Source organism: Equus asinus, chromosome 12 (assembly GCF_041296235.1).
Source record: "Equus asinus isolate D_3611 breed Donkey chromosome 12, EquAss-T2T_v2, whole genome shotgun sequence".
In the NCBI taxonomy this organism is placed as follows: Eukaryota; Metazoa; Chordata; class Mammalia; order Perissodactyla; family Equidae; genus Equus; species Equus asinus.
This window is the reverse complement of record NC_091801.1, coordinates 69,152,893-69,179,920: the sequence shown is the minus strand read 5'-3', so window position 1 is coordinate 69,179,920 and position 27,028 is coordinate 69,152,893. Positions and strand designations below refer to the sequence as shown.

Below are 27,028 nucleotides of genomic sequence, written 5' to 3'. Positions count from 1 at the left end.
ACATAATTCAAAAATCACATACAGTGGAACGTCAGTATAATGTCTAGTTTTTTGAAAACATTCTCAGCTGCATGACAGAGTGGCAGTGTGAGGAAGGCAGAGGTGCAGTGCTGTCCACCTTCCCTGTCTTGCCTGCCCCTTTATCCAAGTCCTGCAAGACCCTAGAGACCGACCGTGTGGGTGGGAATAGACAGAAGGACCTCGAACGTTCATGGAAAGCTTAGCCAAAAGCAAAATGGTGTATATTTATCTTATCAAGTTCATTTAAAAGGCATATTTTGTCACCTGAGGTAACTAAGTGGGAAATGATAGTGACAAGTTTTTGAAAGCAGAATTTCTCCAATAAGCTGGTCTGTGAATATCGCCTCCGAAAATTACTATACTTGTTACTGTGTAAATGCAAACAGGACGGTTTGGTTTCATTGTTGTGGATGATGTCGAATGGCACATTTGAACAAGCTAAGTCAGAAGCTCATCTTCTTTGCTTCTAGGTGATCGTAAGTGAAAGCTGCTCTGAATATAGGGAATGTCAGATGCCACTTGAAAGAAGAAAAGTAAATGTTAGCTTTCCTAAAACTTACCTTTCATCAAAACTTACCTTTTCTACTTCCTTTTGAAATTTAGATGATATTTTTATGTTTTATGTTTATAAGATGTTACTTATATACTGCAGGCTATTGAATAAATTGCATTCTTCTTTTCTTGGCTTTGTGGCACTGAATGGATTTCATGCTTCATGACTGTGTGTGTGTTTGTATACTTGTGTTTATGAAATAAGTTTTATTGTGATCTATATCGGTATTCCTCTAGTTTATAATATCTAGGAAAACTGGTTGCCCTACTTAGTATAAGTTCACTAAGTTGATATTTTTTGTCTAAAAGAAATTTTATAGCTACTCTAGAAGTAATAGTAATTGAATTCTAGTCACATCTACTGTGACACTTAAATATGAAATTAATAAATGGATTTGTATGATGTAATTGTTTAATTTTGCTATTCATTTACCTCAGGCCTCTCAGAGATTGGTATTTGCTATTGATTTCCCCAAAAAAGTTTATTTTTACTTAACAGAGAATTTTGGGGAAAAGCAAAAAGCAACTGTCAGAGAAAATAAAAATTGTCCTTCCTCAATGCGAATAGTAATTTTAGAAATACAGTGTTAACTGAAATCTACAAAGAGGTGTTATATCGTGTTTTGAGAGGCAGTGGAGATGTACTCTGAAAAGCCGTAGTAGAAATAAACAATCTTAATCATACTAATAAATGGCAGATTCAAGGCAAGTGACTTAAATTGTAGCGAGCAAATTCATCTTTAGTTTGAACCCCCGACTTTTGTCACTTTCCGCCTTTTGATCAACAGAATAAAAATACAATTAAATGGATAACTATTCATCTAGTTGGCTTATGTGAGTTTCTTTTCTTCTTCTTCTTTTTTTTTTTTTTTTTGCTGAGGAAGATTCACCCTGAGCTAACATCTGCTGCCAGTCTTCCTTCCTCTTTTTGTATGTGAGCCACTGCCACAGCATGGCCACTGAGAGATGCATGGCATAAGTCCACACCTTGGAACTGAACCTGGACCACCAAAGCTGGCCCTCTTTTTTTGTTTTTTCCAAGGTTATTGCCAGCTCTGTGCTTATTTCATGATGAGTACTCATCAAATAGAATCAGTGTAACTTTGATTTAGTAAACGTGATTGTTTCTATGTATTTTCCTTTCTAGAAGGGATGATTAAATTATAGATAAGTAAATTTTTGTTTATCAAGTTTTCTTAATGTGGGGTTTGTTTTTTACAGATGACTTACAGGATGTAATAGAGAGAGCTGTCCAGATTGGTGTTAAAAAGGTATCATTTCATTTTTGTTACTCTTGAGAATTTTTTAAAAAACTAAATTTTGGTTAAAATACTGCATGCAGAGTAGAAGAAAAAGAGCTAATGCCACACTTGGTATTTTGGGATATGTAATATCAACATGTAATATTAGCAAGTTAATGAAATAAAATATCAAAATATTCTGTCCACAGCAATTTAAATGACACAAACCTCATGGGGTTGTTTTTCCATCTGATTACAAATGTGGTAAATGGCAAAGTCTCTTTGAAAAATTTTTTTAAAACCTATCTGAATTACCAGGCTTCTTAAGAGGCAACTTTTAATAAATTTTGTAACATAATTTAGCATTTGTTAGAATTAAGCAGTCATCAAAAAGCCGTGTATGTCACCAAGTTTAGCTTTTATAGTGTGGGTATGCCATTTCAGATAACTGAGAGGACACTTTGATTTTTACAGTAATAGTTGGATTGTCAGGAAAACTCCTATTACTTTTTAGAGAGTTCTAAGCACATGAATAGCAAGCTCAGGGTCAAATTCTTTGGATAGATATTTCTTTTTAATTAGTATTTTTTAAAAATAGCAGCTATCCCACACGTGCACACAAGAAATAAGGTTAAATTCCACAGTGTGGTGTCAGGGTGTGTGGTAACTCCTGGTTCTAAGTTGAGTAACCTCAGTTTTAAAGAGTGACACTGCCGACTACATGAGTCCTGCAGTCTCGAGCGCTAAAATTGTATTAGTTATTCACAAGTAATGAGAGAGGATAAACGTTACATTAATTTCTTATTATGTGGTCATTCTCTGCTTGGTAAATCACTTTATAAAATGCCATTTTGAAAACTCTGAAGTACGAAGCTCCTAAATTTTCCTGTGTCAGCTGTGAAGAGTTTCATCTTAACATTTGTAATCACACATACACGGATTTAGGGATGGCAGAACTGAAATGAAGTTTACTTGGACGTGGTTCCGAATTGAAATTTAATTCAGTACCTTGCAGTTGTAGTGTAGTGATTAAAAGCACAGTGATGGCATAACCTGGGTTCCAGCCCTAGCTTTGTTCTTCAGAGCTTTATAACCTGGGGTCCTTCAACTCTCTAGACTGCAGTTTTCTCATCCATAAATTGAGAATGACAGTAAGACCTAATTAATAGAGTCACTGGGAGGGTTAAAGAAAATATGGAATGCAAAGCACTGGATATTATACCTAGTATAAAGTAAACAACCTTGGTTGTGTTGATGGTGGAAGCTGCCGCCATCATCATCATCATCATCAGTGTAAACTGGGAGAGGAAGTTATGTCCTCTAGTCTTGCCCTTATCTTTTCATCCAAATGGAAAAGTGATAGATAAAATTAAAGGTAGCCTTGATTAGAAGCTATTTCACATAATTGAAATACTGGACGTGGGCACTTGGTCTTATATTAAAGAATTAGGTATTGTTAGTAAACAAAGTTTTCCCAACATTTTTGTTAATATCTTATTCTCAAACTTTTGGTCTCAGAACCACGTCACATTCCTTAATATTATTGAGGATCCCAAAGAGCTTCTGTTTATGTGGGTTTTATCTATTGATATCTACTGTATTATAAATTAAAAGAGAAAAATTTAAAGTATTTATTCATTTTAAAATAACAATAAACCATTATATAACATAAATAGCATATTTTTATGAAAAATAAGTATTTTTCCAAACTAAAAATCTTTAGTGACATGAGTGGAATTGTTTTACATTTTTACATCTCTTTAATGTCTGGCTTAACAGAAGACTGCTGGACTTTCGTGTCTGTTTCTGCAGTCAATCTGTTCTAGCCTCTGGAATACCTCATTGCATACTTATGACAGAATGAGAATGAAAAAGGCAAAATAACATCTTAGCATTATTTTGAAAATAGTTTTGACCTCACATATCCCCCGGGGGTTCCAGGACCACACTTGGAGAGCTGAATTAATCAGCAGTATTGAATCTCTAATTTAGATAAACAGAATTCTAAAGTCAGAGGTCTTTGCTTATTCAGGCTTTTGTAACATGACCTGTCCTCAAGGAACTCACGGTCTGATAGGAAAGACCCACATGTGAATCCATTTCGATAGGAAGGAATGGAGGGGTAGGGGAGTAGTCAGGGACCACTCTACACAGGAGGTGCTCTTTCAGCTGAATCTTAAAGGAAGGGTACGTGTGTCACAGTCAGAGAAAAGCATTCTGGAAAAAAGTAGTAGGACAGCATGTTTGGGAAACTTGTTGATACCCTGTTAAAGTGGGCTTATTTTATTTCTTTCTATTTCAGTTTATGATTACGGGTGGAAATCTACAAGACAGTAAAGATGCACTGCATTTGGCACAAACAAATGGTATCCTCATATTACTTTTACCAAAAAAAAATATGAATTAAGTTATTTTGAAGAAGTCTGAGAACTGCCTCAGGTACAATACAATGGATCATGACTGTAGAAACAACAGGACAATAGACTGATTTCAGTGGGACATGATTAAGATGAAAAAATTCAGAGTGCCCATTGGTGTATGAGATGCTTGATAAAACCCCCTCATAGTACTTAATAAGAATTACTTTAAGATTTCAGTTAATGAGAATTAAGTTCACCAGGTCTCTAATTTAGCCTCAGATATTCCTGATGCTGTGAAAACACTGCACAGCAGTGGAGCATTGTCTAGTAGCGCTGGAAGGTGAGAGGATGGTGCTGAAAGACTCGACAGCGTTCCACTCTGCTGTACACAGTGTTGCTAGGAGTCGGAATCAACTCAGTGGCACTAACAAAAATTCCTGATGTCGCATTTTTGTGTGTCTGTTGTACTGTGTTTAAGATAAGAGTTGCTTTGTATTTACTCTTTTTTAACTTAAGCTGTGAAAGATTATTTATTAAATATTTATCATGCAGACCAGACACTGTGCAAGGCCTCAGGAATGCAAGTAATAATATGGTATATAGTCTGTTATATGCTCACTTTCTGTTCATACCTTTTTGCATTTATTTAAAATCTGTAAAGTTTTGGAATTGATTCCCGAAGGAATCCTAGTTACATAAAATACCCTCTTTGTCCGGCATTCATTTACTTAACCTTTTTTTTTTGGCATGCTTCACGTGCTAGACACTGAAGAATTGGGCATTCCACATTATTTTTCAAAATAGTGATTTACTTATTAAAAGCTATTTTTTATGGAAATCTTCCTAAAATGCATACTTCAGGAACTGCTGGCACTTTTTCTTAGTGATTAAGGCCATAAAAATAACTGTCTTCTGAGGCTGGCCTGGTGGCACAATGGTTAACTTCACACGTTCTGCTTCAGCGGCCCGGGGTTCGCTGGTTTGGATCCCGGGTGTGGACATGGCACCGCTTGGCAAGCCATGCTGTGGCAGTCGTTCCACATATAAAGTGGAGGCAAATGGGCACGAATGTCAGCTCAGGGCCAGTCTTCCTCAGCGAAAAGAGGAGGATTGGCAGCAGATGTGAGCTCAGGGCTAATCTTCCTCAAACAAAATAAAACCCAAAAATAACTGTCTTCCCAGAAGCTTATTTGTGTATAAGAATTGTCTTCCATACTTTTTATCCCCAAACAGATGCTTTTAAAAGCTCTCAAATCTCTGGGGCCGGCCTGGTGGTATAGTGGTTAAGTTCATGCACTTTGCTTTGGCGCCCCAGGGTTCGCCAGTTCAGATCCTGGGTGCAGACCTACACATCGCTCATCAAGCCATGCTATGGTGGTATCCCACATACAAAATAGAGGAAGATTGGCACAGATGTTAGCTCAGTGACAATCTTACTGAAGTAAAAAGAAGGAAGATTGGCAACAGATGTTAGCTCAGGGCCATTCTTCCTCACCAAAACAAAAACAAAAACAAAACCCAAAAAGTTCTTGAATTTCTGTTGTCAGCCCTCTTGCACTCCTCTCCGCATAGCTGTGTCCTCACTGCTTTAAAAGCTGCCTCCTTTTGAATGTAAACACCCGCATGAGAGCCTGAAGAAGGCACCACACCTCTCCAATGGGTTCAGGTGCAAGAACCTTAAGCCACTTAGAAGCCCTGTTTGACTTCACATTTGTGTTCCATACAATTAAAGCTATCAAAGTATGGCTTCCAAAGAAGTCCGCTTTATTTTTTATTAGAAAAACAAATCCCTCTTCCACCTCCTTTACCCTTTTTAAAGGGAAGGAATACATCGTAACTGTTAATATTAAATACATGAAATAAGACAGTCACATGAACAGTGAATATAAAAGATAAGATTAGATTATGACATTTCATTCTACAGCAGAGTGTTTCATTTTCCATTCTGCAAATCTGAGTAAATACAAGCTTTGGAAAGAGTTGAATTAATTATTTTTACCAATACATTAAGACAATTTTTATATCCATGTCCTGCTTTGTTAAGGTATTCCAAAAATTCTTATATGATTAACTTAGTGCAGTTCTGGTAGTTTGAATAGTTTATGGCTATTGTTAAAAATTAACCAGTTGAAATTATTTGATATTCTACTGTTTTTGCATATGAAAAATAAATATGAAAAATACTTTGAAAATAATCCTGAGACGTTTCGTGCTAGATATGTTTTTCAGCACAGTTGGATGTCATCCTACGAGATGTGATGAATTTGAAAAGAATGACCCCGATCTTTACCTAATGGAGTTGCTAAATCTTGCTGAAAACAACAAGGGGAAAGTTGTGGCAATAGGGGAATGTGGACTTGGTAAGTGCCAGCCTAGCCCACTAGAGTGACTGAAAATAATTGGTTTGTTCTGTACAAGTCGTGAGTAATTATTGATTCTTTTTTATCTTTTAAAGATTTTGACCGACTGGAGTTTTGTCCCAAAGATACTCAGCTCAAGTAAGGAAATTTGTTGACTTTAGAAATTACTGTAAAATCTTAAGAGTGATTTTTTTAATTGCTTTTATCAGTTTAGAATGTAGTTGGATTCAGCATCGAGATTTTTTGTTTTTCCCTTTGGTAGAAGTTAAGTGAAACAAGTTCCATGCACGGAATTCATAAGGGATGGAAGCATATAGTTCCCTAATTGGCTAATTGATTTTAATATTAGAAATAAGGGATGAGTTTTACATGAAGGAGACCTTTTTGTTGTTTTTTGTTTAATAAATGCATTCATACATGAACCATTCCAATGAAATGAATTAAATTCAGTCATGCGGAGTATGATTTAAGAGCAAGGGATATTAAAAAGAGATTATAGGATCAATCACCAAAGCTAGAAAAACATATTTTCCTCTTGCTGCACATTGGCTGTTGTCCGTTTGGAACGCGAATCCTTTCATGGGAACCCTCTGGAGAGTGATGGCTTCTGAGAGATCCCAAAGCTCACAGGCCTCGGGGACGTCCTACAACCTGTGGCCTGTAACTGAGTGGAGCTGCTGTCGTCATCCTGGCAGGCAGTGTTACAGGCTGAAAAGAAAAATTAGGTCAGAGCCTTAATTTAAGACATGAGCATTTTGTTGAATTTTAGAAACAACGTCTTTATCAACATGATAAAACATTAGAATGAGCTTCTAAAGGAGGTTAATTTAATTATTCGTCCATTCAGCAAATATTTATAGAGTAATATGTGCCTGAAACTGCTGGGAACTCGGTGTACAAAAATAGGAATAAGGGGGCCTGCCCGGTGGCGCAGTGGTTACGTTTGCACGTTCCATTTCAGCGGCCCAGGGTTCGCCGGTTCGGATCCTGGGTGTGGACATGGCACTGCTTGGCAAGCCATGCTGTGGCAGGCGTCCCACATATAAAGTAGAGGAAGATGGGCATGGATGTTAGCTCAGGGCTAATCTTCCTAAAAAAAAAAAAGGAATATGTGTCCCTAAAGCCATTTAAGAACAGGCAGCCCTCCGTGCTGCTTAGTTTCTTATGCAGAAGGAGTAGTCTGGATCAAATACTCTCGTATGATACCATCTGGCTGTATCATAATACTTAATAATTAACCGTTTTTGTCATATGATCTTGATTAAGCCAGTGACTTGAGGCCTGAGGGGTTTTTCAAATTATGCCTGTCAAGGTGTACTTTCTCCCTCACTGCCTGCGCCGCCACACACACAGTCCCGCTATGTCCATCCCAGTGCAAATGCCTGTAGTGCGGAGCGGGTTGACTAGTGAGTCCGTCACACCCTTTCAAGCTCCAGGGTTCCTGGAGGGTGAAGGCCCATAGCCAAGTGACATAGGACGGGTTAGAGTAACGTTCCATGGGCTCTTTCCTTCAGGCTTCTCGTGTATAGAACCCTTTCAGAGCTGTTCACTTAGTGGCACGTTATTGGCTATGTTTTTCAGAGCTGTTCTCGTGGTGACCGGCAGGATGGCTCAGTCTCGGTTCCTCTCTTGAGTATCATGTAGGTCAGCTCTCTTAACCTTGAAAGTTCACGTGTTCACACGTAAATAGGAAAACAGTTGTCTGTAACACTCTCTTAGGTTAAGCCCATGGATCCTAATTCCTCCGCTTTAGCGTCTATTTTAGGCCAAGATGAGCCTCGTGAGGCAAACAGACTGTGTGGTGTAACAATCAAAGGCAGTGGCAGAGTCCTCCAAGATTTCTTGCCCCTATGAGTTTCCATCCAGATGAGTCAAAACTGATTCCACAATGCAATCTAAATACTTTAAACTCAGTTTTTTTGTGTTATATGAAAACATTGATGATATCAGTTCTGTTTGGCCGCTCTGAGGATATTTCACCATCATCTCAGTCAGAACTTACAACGGTATGTGCAGCAAGACGTGGCTTACACTTTAACACTCCCGCCAGTTGTCCAGGTGTTAATGTGACTCTAATAGAGAGTTCAAACTCCGTTCATTAGTAAATGATTACCAAGGGCGTCCTCAGCGTGGTACAAAGAAGAGTAAGACTCGGTTCTTATGCCTTTATAGACAAGAGAGGATATAAATAATTAAAACAGGTTGGAAAATGCTATCAAAAAGGTGTGTGAACAGCAGAGGGAAGGACTAATCTTCCAGAGGCGTCAGGAAGGGCTTTGCTAAGGTGATGGAGTGTGAGCTTGGCCTCTTCCAGAGCCGGTAAAGCTCAGAACAAACTAAAGTATGGTAGAAATTTTGAAAGATGGGCAGTTCAATTTAAGATTTTTTAAAAATTATAAAACATTAAATGACTTAGTGAGTAAAAAAATGACACACCAGTAGTAATCCTGTTTGGATTGTCCTTAAGGAAGTAAGTACCCGTTTCTTCTGCCTTTGTTCCCTCCCCTTCCCCTTTGCAGGTACTAAGAGCACGCAGCCCCCGTTCTCTGTGCACACAGCCCTCCATGCTTGTGTCAGCTCGTCTCACATGGTACTGAAAACATGTTTGTGGCACCCCTGCCCCTGCCACAACACACTGTCTCTCTGAGTTCTCCAAAGGCGCAAACCAAGTCTTACTCGCGTTGTGGTTCCCAAGGCACCTGGCACAGAACTCTTAGCACATGTGCGGTCTCAGGAAGTGTTCCTGGAATTGGGAAGAGTCTTTCTGATTCCTACAGAGTAGCATGGATGGAAAGCCTGTAATCCAGCTCCTACTCTTGGGTCTACTCTTGGAAGAATTTAGATTTTGGTCTGCACTTTTGTACCATCTGAAACAGCCAGTGCATGATTTGTTTTGGTTTTGTTTTTTAAGTAAAAACATAGTCAGGGTAAAGAAGATGTATGAGAAGAGAAAAGTAGAAAATAAATTAGTGTAATGGATAAGGAAGCAAGACCAAAAGAACTAATTTGCAGTAGATACAGTGTCTGAAAAATAATGGCAAGTAAAGGCTATATATAACATAGTGTTAAAGGTAAGATCTTTGAAATCAACAGAACTTTGGGTTTGAATTGTAACTGTAAATCTCAATTTCCTCATCTTTAAAATTGGGATAATAACACCTACCGCTCTTCAAATTTGGTATGTAAAGCCCACAGTCCTATGTCTGGCACAGAGTTAGTGCTCAATAAACTGTGGCTATTTTATTATCCTTAGAAATACTGCCATCCTAAAGGAAAATACTGGCTAAGCTTTTGTTTGGGGTTTTTGAAAAGTATTTTTTTAAAGAGCAAAAGCAAAGCAAAGTATGAAAACAAGGAAAAGGCCTGAATTATGGAAAGGATGTGGATTTATGGATTTACACATCCCTGTATTTTCCGTTTCTCTGTCCTGTGCCACACTCCTTTCTTTGTTGCAAGTTAGACTTCTCTTCACTGGAGTGGAAGAAATTTCCTTTGGGCATTTTTCTTGGGGCTCTAAAATGTTAAAACTGTGCAGGTCTTTAAAAAAAAATCAGACCTCAGACAAGATTTCAAAATACTCATTTGGAGATTTAGGGGACCTCAGAGATGAGAGATTGAGGCCATCCTTGCCATCAACCAGCTTAGAGGAAGGATTACCACCGAGGGTTAAGTTACATTATTATTCCTAGTTACCATGGTGGGGTTTTTTTTCCTTTAAAGACAGTCATTTGAGGTTAAGTACCAGTTATCTTCAATTCGTATCATTAGGAGTAATTTTTTACCATACGGCTTATGATACCCAGCAGGCTTGAGTGCATGGACCTTCTTCTCAAATTCTGCAGCATTCTGTAGGCACATTGCTTGGGCATCTGTTATTTTCGTAAATTGTGCTTTTGCCTGCTCTGTGAGTGGAAGGCTTACTTCCAGGCTGATCGTTAGATTCTGTAAGTCTGTGGCTTTGTACATAGAAGTGTGTGTGAAAAAAAATTCTCAGTCTAGAGAGGGAACACAGTGCAGACTACTGCCTGCCGGGTAGCCAGAAGCCACATGTGCAGGAAATGACCGCAGCACACTTAATTGCTGACATTTGAATTACTTTCAAGGTTATGGAAATAGTGACTAGTAGTAATTATTAAAATCTTTTTTCTTCCGAGTTTTCATTTATTATTTCCTGCACTGAAATTTCGGCAAATTTCTTTTGCTTATTCTGGCCCAGCAGAATCTGAAAAGGTGATTTGAAAACCTAAACATTGGGTAATAAAGACATAGACCACCAACTTTAGGAAGACTCTTTCTTTAAGAAGTACATTTCCATTTTTAAGTTTAAAATTTAGCATTTTCAAGAGTACAAAAGGATATTCCAGGAAAATAGTTGTCCTGCCCTTCAAGGAGATGAGATAGAAGAAAATATAGCAAAAGAGACATTTAAGTTAAACACAGAAATTGTTCCCCCAAATTAAGGGTAAAAAAGAGGTAAACCCCATTAAGAAAATAAGACACCTATTGTCTGACTCCTGGTTTCACTTAAACTGCATGACCATTAATGAGGAGAGAAAACACTGCTGACATGACAAAGCGTACAGAACACCCCACCCCATTAGATCCACTGGGTATTGTCATTGTACCCCGGGACCAGGAAGAGACTTTTTTGAAATGCCACAACTTGTGGTCGTTTTGGCTGGGACTCGGAATAAGAGCCTTGGAGTTCTGGTTCCAAGTGTGCCACGTTGTGTGCTGTGATCTCCGACAAGGGCCTGCAGCCGTCTGACACCAGCTCCTGTGCTATCCTAGGGTTATTTTGAGGAACAAATGAGATAATGGTATGTCGCACTTGAAAAGTGCTTTTTATAAAGTACTCTAAATTATTGAAGGTTGCCCATTTTATCATGTAATTCTCATTTTTCTGAAAAAGAGAGTATTTTAGTTTTTGTGCTATTTAACCAATCCTTGAGTTTAGTTTCTAAGGGAATCCTCCTTTTTGCTCAGTGCAGTAGTTTCTGTAAATAGCACGTAGGAACACTGAGTGAGTATATGTCAAGCCCTGCTTGGCTTCGCAGTGGAGTGGGGTGACTCCCGGTGACGTGCTCAGCCAGCTCTGGGGCAAGGGGCCGGCCGTGTATTTTCCATCACCAACACATACTGCAGGGAAGGGGCCCCTCGGGACGGTCAAGTGTCCGCTTCATTTGCTGGGATTTGGCCAGAAAGCTGTTTAAAGTAATCATTTGGGGGAACAGCCCCTATCACTGTAAACGTAAACCTTGTAGCTCTTTGCTTCTAGCGACCAATAGTAAAGTGCTCCCTGATTTACCCAGCAGTTATAATGGAAAAACTAACAAACGTTTCTGAAAACAATTTTGTAATCCCAGAAAATGAAGTACAGTAATCCTCCTTTATATGGTTTCACTTTCCATGGTTTTCAGTTACCTGTGGCCAACCTCAATCTGAAAATATTAAATGGAAAATTCCAGAAATAAACAATTCATAAGTTTTAAATTGTGCGCCCTTCTGAGTAGCATGGTGAGATCTCCCTCCGTCCTGCTTGGGATGTGAATCATCCCTTCCAGCGTATCCACGCGGTGCTCGCTGCCCACTCGTTATTCACTTAGTAGCCGTCCAGGTTATCAGATCGACTGCCGTGGTATCGACTGTTGTGGTATTGCAGTGCTTGTGTTCAGGTAATCCTTATTTTACTGAATGGCTGCAAAGTGCAGGAGTAGGGATGCTGGCAATTCCCATGTGGAAAAGAGAAGCTTTAAAATGCTGCTTTTAAGTGACAAGATGAAAGTTTTCCCCTTAAGAAAGAAAATCACATGCTGAGATTGCTAAAACCTGTTACAGTATATTTGTTCTATTACTAGTTATTGTCATTAATCTCTTACTGTGCCTAATTTATAAGTTAAAGTTTATCGTAGGTGTGTATTTAAAGGAGAAAACATGGTCCATGTAGGGTTCGGTGCCATTTGTGGTTTGGGGCCTCCACTGCGGGTCTCGGAACAATAGTACCCTCTTTGGATGACGGAGGACTGCTGTCTCTCTCCCAGGAAGCTGCCTGTTATACAAGCCTTCGGCTAACGCTGATGTGTAGAAGTGTGAATTCACCATTTCTGTTCTATAATCTCTAGACAATAAAAGTCCTTTAACTGAAAAAAATCATTTGACAATTACTTTTCTCATGATAAAATTTTTAACGAGGAAATGTTTTTTTTGCATTATGCAGATATTTTGAAAAACAGTTTGAACTGTCAGAACAAACAAAACTACCGATGTTTCTTCACTGTCGGAACTCACATGCCGAATTTTTGGGTGAGTGATAGCTAAAATCTCATTTAGAATTGAAGAATTTTGCAGAAATCCAGCTATTTGCTAAAAGCTGCTTTTGTTTTTAATTCATAGACATAATGAAAAGAAATAGAGATCGATGTGTGGGTGGAGTGGTAAGTATAAAAGAGGTGTTTTTCATGTGTGATGCTTCAAAGCATCTTGGTTACAGTTGGCCTCTAATTCACACATCAGCAATAAAGTTATTAAGGCTCTTCTCTCTCTTATTGGAAGGGCATATAAATTTACTGTTGAATCTGTGGGCCAGATGTGGCACAAACATAAATCATACTGTTTTAATTACGGTTAGTTTGTTCAAAGTTCGAGAATGAGTACAACATTCTGTTCACAGAAAAACCCTGTGAATTTACTCTGACACATTTTAACAGTGCATGATATTCTTCTCTGCCTCTTCTATCTGCCATTCTTTAATCTTCAATTTAAATTTTGAGCAAAATGGAAATTTAATATTTTAAAATATTCTAGCATTCATTTCAGGTTTGCCTTCTTAATTATTGTCAATAGTATTCATTTACTATTATCACTCTGATTAGAGACTCATTCTTTCTGTAATTTGCTTCTGCTCTAAACATTTCTATATGGTCATTTCAATTGTTAGTCTTGAGACAGTTCCCAGAAATGTTATCAGCCCACCACTTAGCTCAGGTATCCATAGCAGTAATTTTTAATCTTTTTTGGATCATGGACTCCTTTGAAAATCTCCCTCAGAAGAATGCTCAAATGTACCAATTTCACATATAATTTTAGGAGACTCACTGGTCTCTAGCAAAAGAGCTGTTATCAGGTATAGAAAATCACATGGACGACGCCAACTGAGGAGGGAGGAGATGGCCCTGAGCACTCCTGTATGCCCACGTCACGTTGCTGTGGTGGTTTCATATATAGTCTCTCAAGTGCTCAGCCTCTGCTTCATGCCACTCGTGACAGGCATGTTTTCTGCATTGCTGTGTTAATATTACTGTGCACATTTTAATCTGTGGTTTACTGACCCTGTAATTTATTCTTTAGGAACTGTACTTGGGAATTGAGAGAGGCTCTGTTTATGCCCTTGGGATTACTAGTGGCACTTAGAGCCTTCAGACTCTGCCTCTCAGCCCATTTACTTTATTTCTAAATAAGAATTTACTTGGGGCCGGCCTGGTGGACAGTGGTTAAGTTTGCATGTTCCGTTTTGGCGGCCCGGGTGTGGACATGGCACCACTTGTCAAGCCATGCTGTGGCAGGCATCCCACATATAAAAAAGTGGAGGAAGATGGGCACAGATGTTAGCTCAGGGCCAGTCTTCCTCAGCAAAAAAGAGGAGGATTGGCAGCAGATGTTAGCTCAGGGCTAATCTTTCTCAAAAAAAATTAAAAATGAAAAAAAAAATTTTTTTTAATTTTAAAAAAAAGAATTTACTTGGCTGACTTTATAATAGTTTTAAAAAATTAACGGCAATAGTAACAAATCCAATCTAAATGTTTGACTTTTATCAAAAAAGAGATTGCCAAATAAAGAATTAACTAATTTTCTGAAATGGTTTATGAACAGTCATATTTAAAATTATTTTGATATTAGCGGAGGCTGTGTTTTCTAGTCAGGTGGAAATGATGAGGGGAAGAATAAAACGTTTTGGGCAGCTTTGTAACAGTTTTATTTTTGAGAAACATGTTATCCGTAGTATTCAGACTCTAGACGCTGTGTCAATGTGACATCACTTGTTAGGTGTGTTCAAAGGCGTGTTGTTACTTACTGTTTTGATTACATAAATACATCCAAAGTGTGAAGAACTATGCTCTACCCCTGTATCTTTGAAGGACAGAAACACCATCTCAGTCTTTTGCCTGCCGAGCTGATATTACTGATGTTTAACAATTTACATTTTTTTTAAAGTGATGTACTCACAATCTCTTTATAAATCTTAAAACTTGGCTCTTAAAAGTCATTTCTCTTTTAGAAAAAAGGATACTTAACAGAAAAATTGAACATTTTTAAATATATTTTAAATAGCTTATAACATTCTAACTCTCCTTCATGCTTTTGCCTGCGGCTCCCCACTCCAGTCCGTCTTCCTGGAGGTGGTGCGGAAACGCCGGTGCAGAGATAGCAGCACAGCCACAAAGAAAACTTCTAGGCAGCCGTCTCCTCCTTTCAGGTCATTGGAGATGATGACAGGTTATAAATGTGAAATTTGATTTGAAAAGAAAAATTGTAGGGGCCACCACCTTTGAAACCCTGTGGTCCGAAAAACCCTAATGCATCTATATTTTTGCTTAGAAAGTCATATTAATGTGATTTAGAATTTTAAAGAAAGAGTAATTATTATTATAATAAAATCATACCTGTATGTCCTTAGGTGCATTCATTTGATGGCAGCAAGGAAGCAGCAGCTGCTCTGATTGACTTGGATCTCTATATAGGATTTAATGGTTGGTAGGTCCTTCAGTTATTTTTTGTTTTTTTAGTTCTTATATTAAACAGAATCCTTAAATTGTTTTTACAGTGAATTCCTGATCAAGATTTAAATTTATTTTTACTACAGTTTGTGTGTGTTTTGTATTGATCTTGGCTGTGAATTTCAGTAATTATGTAAGAAATTAAACAGTATATTACTATTACAAGTTAAAGCTCAAAAGTTATAAACTACTACTCTGTGTTCCAATAATGGAAAATAATTTTGTTTTGGTTTCTTTTTAAGGATTTTAATTTTTCCTTTTTCTCCCCAAAGCCCCCCGGTACACAGTTGTGTATTTTAGTTGTAGGTCCTTCTAGTTGTGGCGTGTGGGACGCTGCCTCAGCGTGGCCTGCTGAGTGGTGCCATGTCCGCGTCCAGGATCCAAGCCGGTGAAAACCCTGGGCCACCACAGTGGAGCGCTCGAACTTAACCACTCGGCCACAGGGCCGGCCCCAGTAATTTTGTTTTGAGGTCAGCAGCTAGCTTTCTCTAGCAATGCAATTTATTCTGAGGTCCTTTTACCCCTTTAAAACATACATGTTCACAGCACTGTATGACATATACACCAGTGATGTCTGACCATTGGGGAAATACATACACCGTGACATAATCATCTTATGTCTCTGTAGGCCAAGAAACTGAGGCTCAGAGAAGGTAAGAAACAGGTGTAAAGTAACTCCAAGTGTGAGAACCTGTGTCCCCTTGGCTCCTCACTCGGTGACCTTTCTACTCTTACAGCACACTAAACCTCATCCACCCAGCGCAGTCAGCTAGCGCAGCTGGCTCCCTGGGCTCGTTTCCATTCAGATAATTTGGTGAGCTTCCACCAGTGTCTTGTCATAGGATGTCAGTGTAGCTCATTAAATAAATTGCAAAATAGTAAGACTTGCTTTCCCTCTTTAGTGTTTCATTCCCTTAATATTACTACTTGTTTGATTATGTTATGTTTTACTAAACTCTCCTTAGGAAATTATTTGCTATAGACTTGATTTATTTAAATGTCCTAGATGCTTCTTCCATATTTTAGACTAAAGATTTAATTTATAAATTAATTTGGAAAGGAATACATGCATAATGGATTAAAAAGTCAAGTAGTATTCAAAGACTTATACACATATTCTCCCCAACGTGCCCTCTACCCCGAAGTCAGCTCTTCCAGAGACAGCCACTTTGTTCTTACTGCCATCTCTCTAAATATGCTTATGCTATTATCTCTTAATTCATCCCCTTTAATTGTCTATTTTCATTAAGGTAAATAAGCATTTTAGTTCTTATATCTAATAAGGCCCTCCCACCTCCGTTATTTCCTCCATAGTCCTCTCAGTGTAGCTATTTCAGAATTTTTGGCTACATGCATATTCAGCTGTGCTTTCATTATTATGTCTATGTAAATATTGTTGATTGCTGAACCATGTGGTGTACCACTCTTTTATTTTCCTGGACACACTTTCCTCATGGTTTTATTTACTTGGCTTCCTTCAAAACTTGAACCTTCTCACACTTGCCAGCAGCTCTGTAAACGCCCTTATGTGCTTTTCCGCATGAGGAAACCTGTGTAGATAACCTGATAGTTCCATTAGTCCCTGACTCTTCCGTCCGTCTCCTTCAGCTTGGACCAGTGTCTCTTCTGTGATAGAACTCCTATTTTTAGATCCCATGTGGTCCATTTTGTTTTGATGGAACAGTGTTTGAAAAGGAATTTATTCTGCTCTTCCTCATGAAAGTTTACCTGCGTAGTTAATGAAAGAAAAAAAAACACGCTTCCACTTGATATTTTTTCTGGGCATAAAATTCTAGATTAGAAATCATTTTCACAGAAAATTTACGTTGTTCCATCTGATAAGTCAGTTGCTGGTATAATTCCCAGTCCTTTCCCTGTGACCTACTTTTTGACCTCTGTAGAATACTTTAGTTCTTTATCTCTGGTATTATCAAACTTCACAAAGGTGTTTTGACAGGTTTTCTGTCGTTCAGAATTTGTGCACTCTCTACTGGCCCCTTCCAGCTGAGGCTCATCTTTGTCATTCTAGGGAAATTTTCTTCATCTTTTTTTTCTGTTGTTTCTTTGGACCTCCCAGGCTGATACTCTGCGCTCATTTTTTTATTTTATAATTTCTATCTCGGGGCTGGCCTGGTGGCGCAGCGGTTAAGTGCGCACGTTCTGCTTCGGCAGCCCAGGGTTCGCCAGTTCAGATCCCAGGTGTGGACATGTCACCGCTTGGCAAGCCATGCTGTGGTAGGTGACCCACATATAAAGTAGAGGAAGATGGGCACGGATGTTAGCTCAGGGCCAGTCTTCCTCAGAAAAAGGGGAGGATTGGCAGTGGATGTTAGCTCAGGGCCGGTCTTCCTCAGAAAAAGGGGAGGATTGGCAGTGGATGTTAGCTCAGGGCCAGTCTTCCTCAAAAAAAAAAAAATTCTCTATTTTTTTTCTTTTCAAAAAGTGCTTTATTTTTCAACCTTTTTAATGGAACTTTCTTCAGCTTTTGTTTTCAGTCTCTGAAAGCTCTCTTCCATTTTTTTCTACCGTTATCTTGTTTGGCAGATGCAGCATCTTTTCATCTCTGTAACGATATGAATTAATAGTTCTTTAAAGTTATTTTCTGTTTGCCATGTAATGGTTTTATTTCCTCTGAGTTCCTTTTGCCTCTTTGTTTTGGTCTCTGTCGTGATAGAGGCTTTCTTCAAATGTCAGGCAGTTTTTTGCTGTACATTGAAAAAGTTAAGCAAAAATAGCTCTTTGGAAGCTCTCTGGGGAGATAGCCCAGCGGTTGGCAGCCCACAGACGGCTTAGGGATTCCTAAATGTCAACTTGCCGAGATCTTCCTCTGGGTTGGTTCAGTTTCTCCAGAGAGGGGTACTCTGCTCCCTGCTGGAAAAGTTGGGTGGGGATCCATAAACTGTGTTCTGGAGCAGGGCGGGGCTGGAGAGGATCTCACCATTCAGTAAGCTCGCTCACCAGGGCTGGGAGGCAGAAGTTGTCATCTCTGCACTAATTCACTGGGAAGTAAGCTGAGAGTCAGTCTCATCTTCTCTTTACCCCACTTTTCAAACAATCCCTGTTTCAGTCCTGCCTTATCCCCGCTGTGAATTGGTTTGCTTGTCTTCAGCCTCTCTGCAGGCACCTAGCACTTAAGTCAGCACATAAACAGATCATTTATCATTTCTCCATCCACTTTCTGGGTTATATTTTGGATTAGGGGTTAGAAATGTTTCCTAGTTTCATCAAAAAATGCTTCTTTTTTTCCTTCTTATTTTGGGATGATTTTGAAGAGAAGGGGGTAGAAGGCCTTTATTTCACCAACTTGAACCGTAATTCTGTCTTCGAGATGATCTTGAGTTTATAAAGAGTTGGCTTTAAGCTAATCACATGAGGTTTTTCCTCCTGCATTAACTCAGAAGTATTTAATCAAAGTCACTATTTCTCTCCTTATTTTGAAATTCAATTTACTGTCATCTTGACCTGAGTGTCCAAGGTATGGTAATTTAATCTATGTATACTTTCCATGACCAAGTCTTTGGTTTCTAAAGATTAAGTTAGAACTTTTCCCCAGGAAAATGGGAGTTTCAGATTTGACTATAGCATTATGCAGTTGCTCTTCCTTCAATTGGAAACCTTATTGAATAGAGATACTGGCTTTGATTAAAAATATTTCTTCTGGTAGTATTTCTGTATATAGATCAGTTTTTATAAGCATGGAATACATGTAGGAAAAGACTAAGTCAATCAGACATCACTTCATGAGATTAAAATATGCAAATAATTTGATAATTTGGTGAGTTTTAAATTTAGTATTCATACCAAACATGATGTATTTTAGAAAATATTCATATTGACCAATTATTAAGCTGGCTGAAAATAAGAATTTTGGTTTTTTTTAGAGAACCCTAATAAAAAGGCTGGTACGTATGGCAAACTAGACACATATTTCCCTCTCATCTCTTAATATCCTACTAAAATGAAATCATGGATATTCAAAAAGGGAAACCTATAAAAGCAAAGAAAAAAGGCCTGAGGTTTTTTGTTTTTTTTTTTAAAGATTGGCACCTGAGCTAACAACTGTTGCCAATCTTTTTTTTTTTCTCCTTTTTTCTCCCCAAATCCCCCCCAGTATATAGTTGTATATTTTAGTTGTGGGTCCTTCTAGTTGTGGCATGATGAGCGGTGCCGTGTCTGCACCCAGGATCTGAACCAGTGAAACCCCTGGCTGCCGAAGCGGAGCGCAAGAACTTAACCACTCGGCCATGGGGCCAGCCCCCAGGCCCGAGTTTTGATGATGGAGAAGTGTTCTATAGATTTCTGGAAGACAGGTGGAACTGGAAGAGAAAGCTTAGACTATACCACTAAAATTTAGCAGAGAGAATCCCAGAGAGGCTTTGGGCTTAGGAGAAATTGGACCAAAATAGGGTGATTGGAAGGCCTGCACATAGGCACGCACCACATAACGACATTCCGATCAACAGTGGAGTGCGTGGTCCCATAAGATGAGTACCATATGGCCTAGGTGCGTAGTAGGCTGTACCATCTAGGTTTGTGTACGTGCACTCTGATGTTCCCACAACAATGAAATTGCCTAATGATGCGTTTCTCAGAACGTATCCCTGTTGTTAACCACATAGAGAAAGATTATCACCCCCCATTCCACTGCCCCTCACAGTACAGAAGCAGCAAGCATTTATACTCACGGGGAAAATATTTTTCCTCAAGAAAACTGAACAAACTGTATGGTGAGGGCCAAGATTTGGTGTGTTTATGTTCATCCCAGAGGAAGGCCTTTAGAGAACCAGCAGCCTAACAGTCGGCTCCCTGCCCTCTCAGCTGTAAATGAAGTTGCAGGTTCAGTCCTGGCCTGCCCCACAGGAGCTTCCAGTGAGAATCCCCACGCGGAGACCTGGCAGTAAAACAGTCCTGTTTACACGAAAGCAGAGGGAGCCCAACACTGGCAACCCAAGCCTCCTTAAATAGAAACTGCTAACAAGGACCACCAGAGAAATGAGCTGAACCCGCAGAAAGAAAAGGACCGAGATAAACAGAAAAATCAACACAGCAGAAATAACTGAATTAGGGAAAAGAACTTTAAAAGACCTGATATAGTGAGATTTGAGATGTTACATCCACGAAATATGGACAGAATGCTATCAGAAAAAGAACATAAAAGAGTAAGAGTTCCATAAGGATTAAAAATGAATGTTGGTGTTAAAATAATAGCACCATTGGAGGAAGCTAGGAAATCCACACATTCAACAGAAAGATACATATTTTTTACCTCTGCAGACTACCATTAGGTAATAGTAGTCATAGGACTTTTCTCTTTATACAAGTATTCCAGCTAATAAATAAAGGGCTGACAGAATTATAATATGAACATTCTGCAACTCCTGGTGAACTAAGATCTAGGCATTGGGCACCCATAGCTGCCTTACATCACAAAAATATGACCAGATATTATGCACCTCTAGATAGATCACACCACCACCTTTGAAAGTCTTGCCCAATAAAAAGTCAACCTGAATCTGATCAAGACTCTAGATGGTACTCCAGATCTCCTGTAAGAAATACAGAGGACAGAGGAAGCTGTGAAACTGCAACGCAGAGATGAAATCAAGATGGGGAAACTCTTCAGGGCAAACAACTGGGTTTCTTCAACAAATACATTGTGGGGGGGAGAGATGGGGAGAACTTAGTTAAGAGATTTAGAATACTGACCACAGGAGCGGGTGGGGGTAAGTGGATAGGACAGCATCTTCCAGGAGTTGGTAATTGATGGGGCTGGATAATGAATACATGGGGGTTCTCTATTATTCTAGTTTTACATACATTTGAAACTCTCCATAATAAAAAGTTATGCTGAAATTAAAAATGCAATATAAGAACAGTCATCATCACATATAGCAAACCGTCCCAAAAGTCGGTGGCATATTACAGTAAGCATTTTTTTCATACTCATGGGTCTTTGGGTCAGCTGGGGTTTGATTGATAGAGGCTGAGCGATCTACCACAGGCTGCTTGTTGGGTTCAGATCTGTGCCATATGTTTTAATTCTGGGTACCCCAGCTGAAGAAGTAACAGCTACTTAGTGCATGCCACTCAGATCACAGTGCCATCCAAATGACGAAAGTGCATTTCAAGCCTCTGGCCATATTACCCCATTTGTTAAAGCAAGTCTTGAGGCCGTGGCTAGATTCAACTTCCTTCCTCCTACTAAGAAACCATGGCAAGGGTGCAGATATGTAATTCTGTTAAAGGAGACTGAAGAATTGGGACCAATAATCCAGTCTGTCTCAGGGTCTGAAAATGAAAGTTAAGGAAATGAAAGTTCATCTCCCAGAAAATGATGTATGGAAGAAACAGGGTCTAGCAGACCAATTCAGGAGTCCTAAAATTGACTAATAAAAGTCCCAGAAAGAGGAAAATTGCTTTTTTCCAGTAATATTTTCCCAGAGTTGGGGAGCTGGGGTGGGGGGGGGGGAGGGCTGGTGTCTAAATTGGAAGGTTCCAACTACCTAAATGGATGAAAAAAGTCTTATGCCCAGACAGAAACATCATCAAGTTTCAGAATGTCAAGAGTAATGGAGGATCCTACAAGTTTCCAGATGGGGTAAAAGGGCGCCCAAAAGGAAATGAGAGTCAAACTGGCATCTCCTAATCAGCTTTGCAGTTTCATTCCTTGTTAAATACTCATAGTCCTAACAGTCATGGGGATTGTCATCCTTTGTAAAATGCTGTTTCTGATTGGTAAAATAGGAACTTTCAGTGTCTAATACTGATTCTTCAAACCAGTGAATCCCTGTGTTTTTGGCCCATAAAGGAATTGGCTATACCTTCAAACTCTGCCTTTTGAGTCTGTCTAAATTATACAGAGTACCCAGAGAAGCAAATAAATTCTTTAACACAGTTAGTTTTACTTAGACCGATACAGAACGTTACTGGACAATCAACTGATAAGCACAAAAAAACGCATCCCCCTAAAGGCAGGATCTAGTTGGAACGGATCTTAATCTGGATTCTGTAAGGACAGGAGTGTGCAAGTACTTTCTAAAGTAGACTGCCACTGTAGCAACCAAAGTTTTGTTTGGGGCTTTTAGGTTAGTTTTGTAATCTGTTTTACACAAGTTTATAATATGGAAAAAAGTTATTCTTCATGAAAATCACTTTTTAATTTCATATATAAATATCTTTTTTAAGTTCACTGAAAACTGAGGCTAATTTGGAAGTTTTGAAGTCAATACCTACTGAAAAATTAATGATTGAGACTGGTAAGTTTATGTTTTTAGAACTTTAATTTTTATATTAAACCATAGCAAAAAAGAAACGTGAACAAATATTTTATTTTAAAACAGCACATTTAACCTCAACAATTATACTTTTCAGAAAACCTTTGGAAGTTATCAATTGATGAAAAAATATTTATGCAAGCAATTTTTTCAATTTTAGAAGTTTGACTAGGCCTAAGCACTTACAAATGGAACGTCAGAAATGTGGGAACTAAGGAGTTTGTTGTTAGGGATATTTATTAAACAAGGAGTCTTAACTAAGCATTTTACCTCAGTTTCAAAGACTATTCAGAATTTTTTTTATACAATGTCTTCTTTGTAATGGCTTAATTCTACAACAGTTTTTAAATAAAGTGCAAAAATTTAAATCAAATTGGTTTAGTGTAAGAATTTTAGAAATGAGTCTGTTGCCTCTTAAAGTTAGAAGCTCGAAATTTTATGTAAACCCTGAACCCAAGGCTCTCCGCATACACGTGGACTTTTTAGGACAGTCAACACTGAGCCATTCGGAAGAAATCGGGGTTATTTCCTTGGGGAGTGATGAAAACTAAATGATCTTATTAAAAGTACAGTGCTTGTAAACTGTGTAAGCTATTATAATTCTTCATGAAATGGGTAAGTGAATAATCCTAGTATTCAAAACCACTGTTTCACATTCAGTAGGGACAAACAGAAGTTAAACTTAAATGTTTTCATGTTCAGTTGTGTTTCTTTGAGCTTTACGTCTTTTTTTAAAGCATGCCCTACACCAACAGTAACGTTAGCGGGGGGAAAAAGGAATACAAGTGAGTCTTATAAAGCACTGAAGAATTTGTACAATTCAAGATTTTACCTTGTGCTTTTCTTAGAACTGTTTTCTGTTGCTTACCATTTTTTAAGCTGAATCATGGCTTATATTCTAGAGGGTATATATTAGTTTGATGATGTTCATTAAAAAACATGTCATTTAAAAAGGTAAGCCTCTTAAGAGCCTTCTTTTCCTTTGCTTAACTCTAGATGCACCTTGGTGTGGAGTCAAAAGTACACATGCTGGATCAAAATACATAAAAACTTCATTTCCTACCAAAAAGAAGTGGGAAAATGGGCACTGTCTGAAAGACAGAAATGAACCCTGCCATATAATGTAAGTACTTTGTTCTCATGGTCTTCAAAACGTGAACGTTAACCACCAAACGCTATTTACAAAATCAACTCAGTGGACAGAATTAAAGTTGCGTGAAATCCAAGTAAGGTCGGACCAGAGCCCACCATTTTAAAGCTGTGACGTGGAGGAATTTGCACCTGAATTGCTGTCTCAGCGCCTCTTTTCGTATCCTCTCAATCCAAAGTGGTTTTATTCCAGCAGAGGGAACTTCATGTAATTTTGGTCTTTCGTCATTTTGTAGGAGGGGGAAATGATCTTAAAGCTGTCCATCCATAGGATCGCCGTGCCTGGTTTAAGTTCTGTTCCCATGCAGCTTCCCTGCTGGTTATAAAAATGCAGTCTCAGCAGGAGACCTTAATGGTATCTGTATTTTAAATGTTTTGACCACCTTAATAAACCTAAGAAATAACACGTTTCTTTAAGCCTCTGAACAAAAGGATAAGTTACAGAGACAATTCCTTTTTCCAACCAGAAAAAAAAAAGGCAGAACATTATATAATTTTATTTCCTAAAAAAAGTAATTCAGAATTATTTTTTGATTATAATATATAGCATATGGAAAAAGAGGGCCCATTACCCATTTAACTGTCAAGGAACTGTGGAGCATTATGACTTACACAAAGTTTGTTGTATCATTTTAATGGGCACATCTTCCAACTTCTTTTGTTTGCAGATAATTTAAATCTAGACTCTGTCGATCTCTAGTATGGTTTACCAGTTCAGGCAACTGGACATACTTGTAAGACGTTCATAAAAATTAATATTGGATTGTTACATTTAGATTGTAATAATTACTTCCATATGCACTATTTTTTTTAACAGATAATAATATTATTAGGTAAGCCAGATCTAAAATTCAGCAGGCAGAGAAAGTGAAGCATTATTTCATAAAAATCTACTGGAAAGATTTCCTTTATTAACATGCTTGTGTTGGCAAAGACTTTAAAACCTAATGTTTTAAAACGTGTAGGGTGAGGAATATATTTCAATTCTGGTTAGTAAAGGACCAACTTGTAATTTTTATGAAATGTAGGTACTTGCAGATTCAGTCAGGAGACAATGTTTCTGAGTAAGTTTTGAGAGATTTAAGAGGACAGTAGACAGCGAACTGGTATTTTTCCAGCAGCCAGCTTAGAGGAAGTTGTTGCCAACGGTGTATCCGAATCAGTTTTCCATACTGCCCGAAGTACAAGTATAGCTGTTGACTTTAGCTGCACATTTGCAAGAGAAAATTGTAAGGTGTTTCTAAATGCAGATTCTTAAGAACCAAGGCCTGAGCATCCATTGCAGTCATGAAAACCAGTAGGTGGAGCTTGGGAAAATCAACATGTGCAAACTGAAACATTTTAAACCACATGTCAAAACTAGACATGCCTCTCGTCTAATCTAATGCTAATTAGTAATTGGCAAGTTAATTCCTACTTACAAAGTCATTTCAAATTCCATCTATTAACAGTTTGATGTTTTAATTATCTTAGGTCTTTCCTCGATTTTAGATTATAAATTTTTTTTTTTTGTTTTGAGGAAGATTAGCCCTGAGTTAACTGCTGCCAATCCTCTTTTTGCTGAGGAAGACTGGCCCTGAGCTAACATCCTGTGCCCATCTTCTTGTACTTTATATGTGGGACGCCTACCACAGCATGGCGTGCCAAGCGGTGCCATGTTCGCACCTGGGATCTGAACCGGCGAACCCCAGGCCACTGAAGCGGAACATGTGCACTTAACTGCTGTACCACCGGGCCGGCCCCAAGATCATACATTTCTTGAAACACGTTTTGGAGCTCTTGCCATATGTCGGGAAAGGTGCAAGTTACTGAGGTTACACAGGAGAATCAAGATAGTCCCCGCCCTCATCCTTCCACTAGATGAGTAGGTACCTTGTGCCCGGGCACTTTGGATAAGGCATTAAATGGGTCAGTCAAGGATCTCTGCTCTCCTGGAGCAAACAAGCAGATAAAAAGTATAATCCAAGATGGTAGTGCTGTTACAGAGGTATGACTATAGGACTGGGACCACAGGACAAAGCAACTGCCTGCCTTGAGGGGAAGTAGCTTAACTAAGGTGACATTTCCACTGTTTATACTAAGTAGGGCTGTTAGACCAGACCTAGACAAACACCTTGAGGGAGCGCAGATGCAGAAGGGCTTTGCTGCTCTGGGGGAACAATGAGCTTAGTGTGGCAGAAAGTAGGATGCACGGGTGATAAGTCTGGGAAGGTAGCCCGGTCGTGAGGGCTCTCGTATGCCAACCGGATTTTAAATAGCAAAGTGGCAGTTCTTCTTTTTTTTTTTTTTAAAGCTGTAAGCAGGTATCAATGTGGAGACAAGACTGGAAGGGAGATGGGTGGTGACAGGAATCATATTGATTTCACACAGTATTAGGCATGTAAGTTCCATTTCCAAGAAGTTAATAGAGGAAAACTCTGTAGTTTACTAAGAAAATTGGGTCTTCACTGTCAATTTAAATGTTACTACATTTGCTTTTAGCATATTTTGACTGTCATAACCAAAATTTAGTATAATCAATTCGTTTAGTGTATGTATTAAGCAAGGCTTTTGTGTTACTATTATACAACAATAACAAAGTTCCAATTAATCTCTAATCTCTGTTCCTGATTCCTTTAGGTGTTCATATTTAAGAAACCCATATAAAGGGAACAAAAAGCTTAAGACAAAGAATATTTAAATGTTTAATTTTTACTTTAGAAATTTCTAATTTATGTATAAAAAATATTCTCTATACACAACATTGCTAACAAACACTGATAATTATCATTATTCTAGGCAGAGAAACTGAAAGATTGACCCCTGGACTCTTGCAGGGAAAACAGTACAGGAAGAGAAACCCCCCGGCCCAGTAACTGTACATTGTTCCAAGCAGATAACTTCTAAGCTCCTTTGCTGTCACTGTGCTAGTGTCATGCAGCAGTTTCCTGCTGTCTTTGAGGAGTAGTTCTTTAAGCAGTGACTTTCAGACTGTGACTGCTATCTATCCCCACAATACCACCTACATTGTGACTCAGCACATTTGTACATATATAAACTCCAAACAAAGATGAAACAGTACTTCCCTTACTTAAGTGCAGTGTACGTTTCCTTTTAATTTTTTCAAAAGCTCATCGTGACCGACGAATGAATGTGTAATGACACACAGTTTAAAAGAACTCTTCATTTCCACTGGGTTAATTCTATAATTGTGGTACACATAATATGAACAGCTTTTATAATTTATTTGAACCTGGTTCTTGGCTCTAGTTATATGCAAGAGTGCCCCAGAAATTTGTCTCTACTCTATTTTAAATA

General features: G+C 38.5%; 1 protein-coding gene across 23 annotated transcripts in view; it reads left to right on the top strand.

The window, feature by feature from the left end:
- TATDN1 (TatD DNase domain containing 1) overlaps positions 1 to 27,028 on the top strand; it is a 39,716-nt gene that overhangs the window by 12,320 nt on the left and 368 nt on the right. For 8 of the 23 annotated variants that reach the window (XM_014854032.3, XM_014854030.3, XM_044743746.2 and 5 more), the window contains 9 exons: positions 1,795 to 1,844; positions 4,117 to 4,180; positions 6,391 to 6,534; positions 6,630 to 6,672; positions 12,752 to 12,837; positions 12,928 to 12,968; positions 15,209 to 15,285; positions 22,494 to 22,564; positions 23,579 to 23,705. In XM_014854032.3, the coding sequence (XP_014709518.1) occupies positions 1,795 to 1,844; positions 4,117 to 4,180; positions 6,391 to 6,534; positions 6,630 to 6,672; positions 12,752 to 12,837; positions 12,928 to 12,968; positions 15,209 to 15,285; positions 22,494 to 22,564; positions 23,579 to 23,705 (703 nt within the window). Of the gene's footprint in view, positions 1 to 1,794; positions 1,845 to 4,116; positions 4,254 to 6,390; positions 6,535 to 6,629; positions 7,260 to 9,058; positions 9,125 to 12,751; positions 12,838 to 12,927; positions 12,969 to 15,208; positions 15,286 to 22,493; positions 22,565 to 23,578; positions 23,706 to 27,028 lie in introns of those variants that run through there. The other 15 variants (XM_070481581.1, XM_070481573.1, XM_070481578.1 and 12 more) reach the window with 4 other exon arrangements.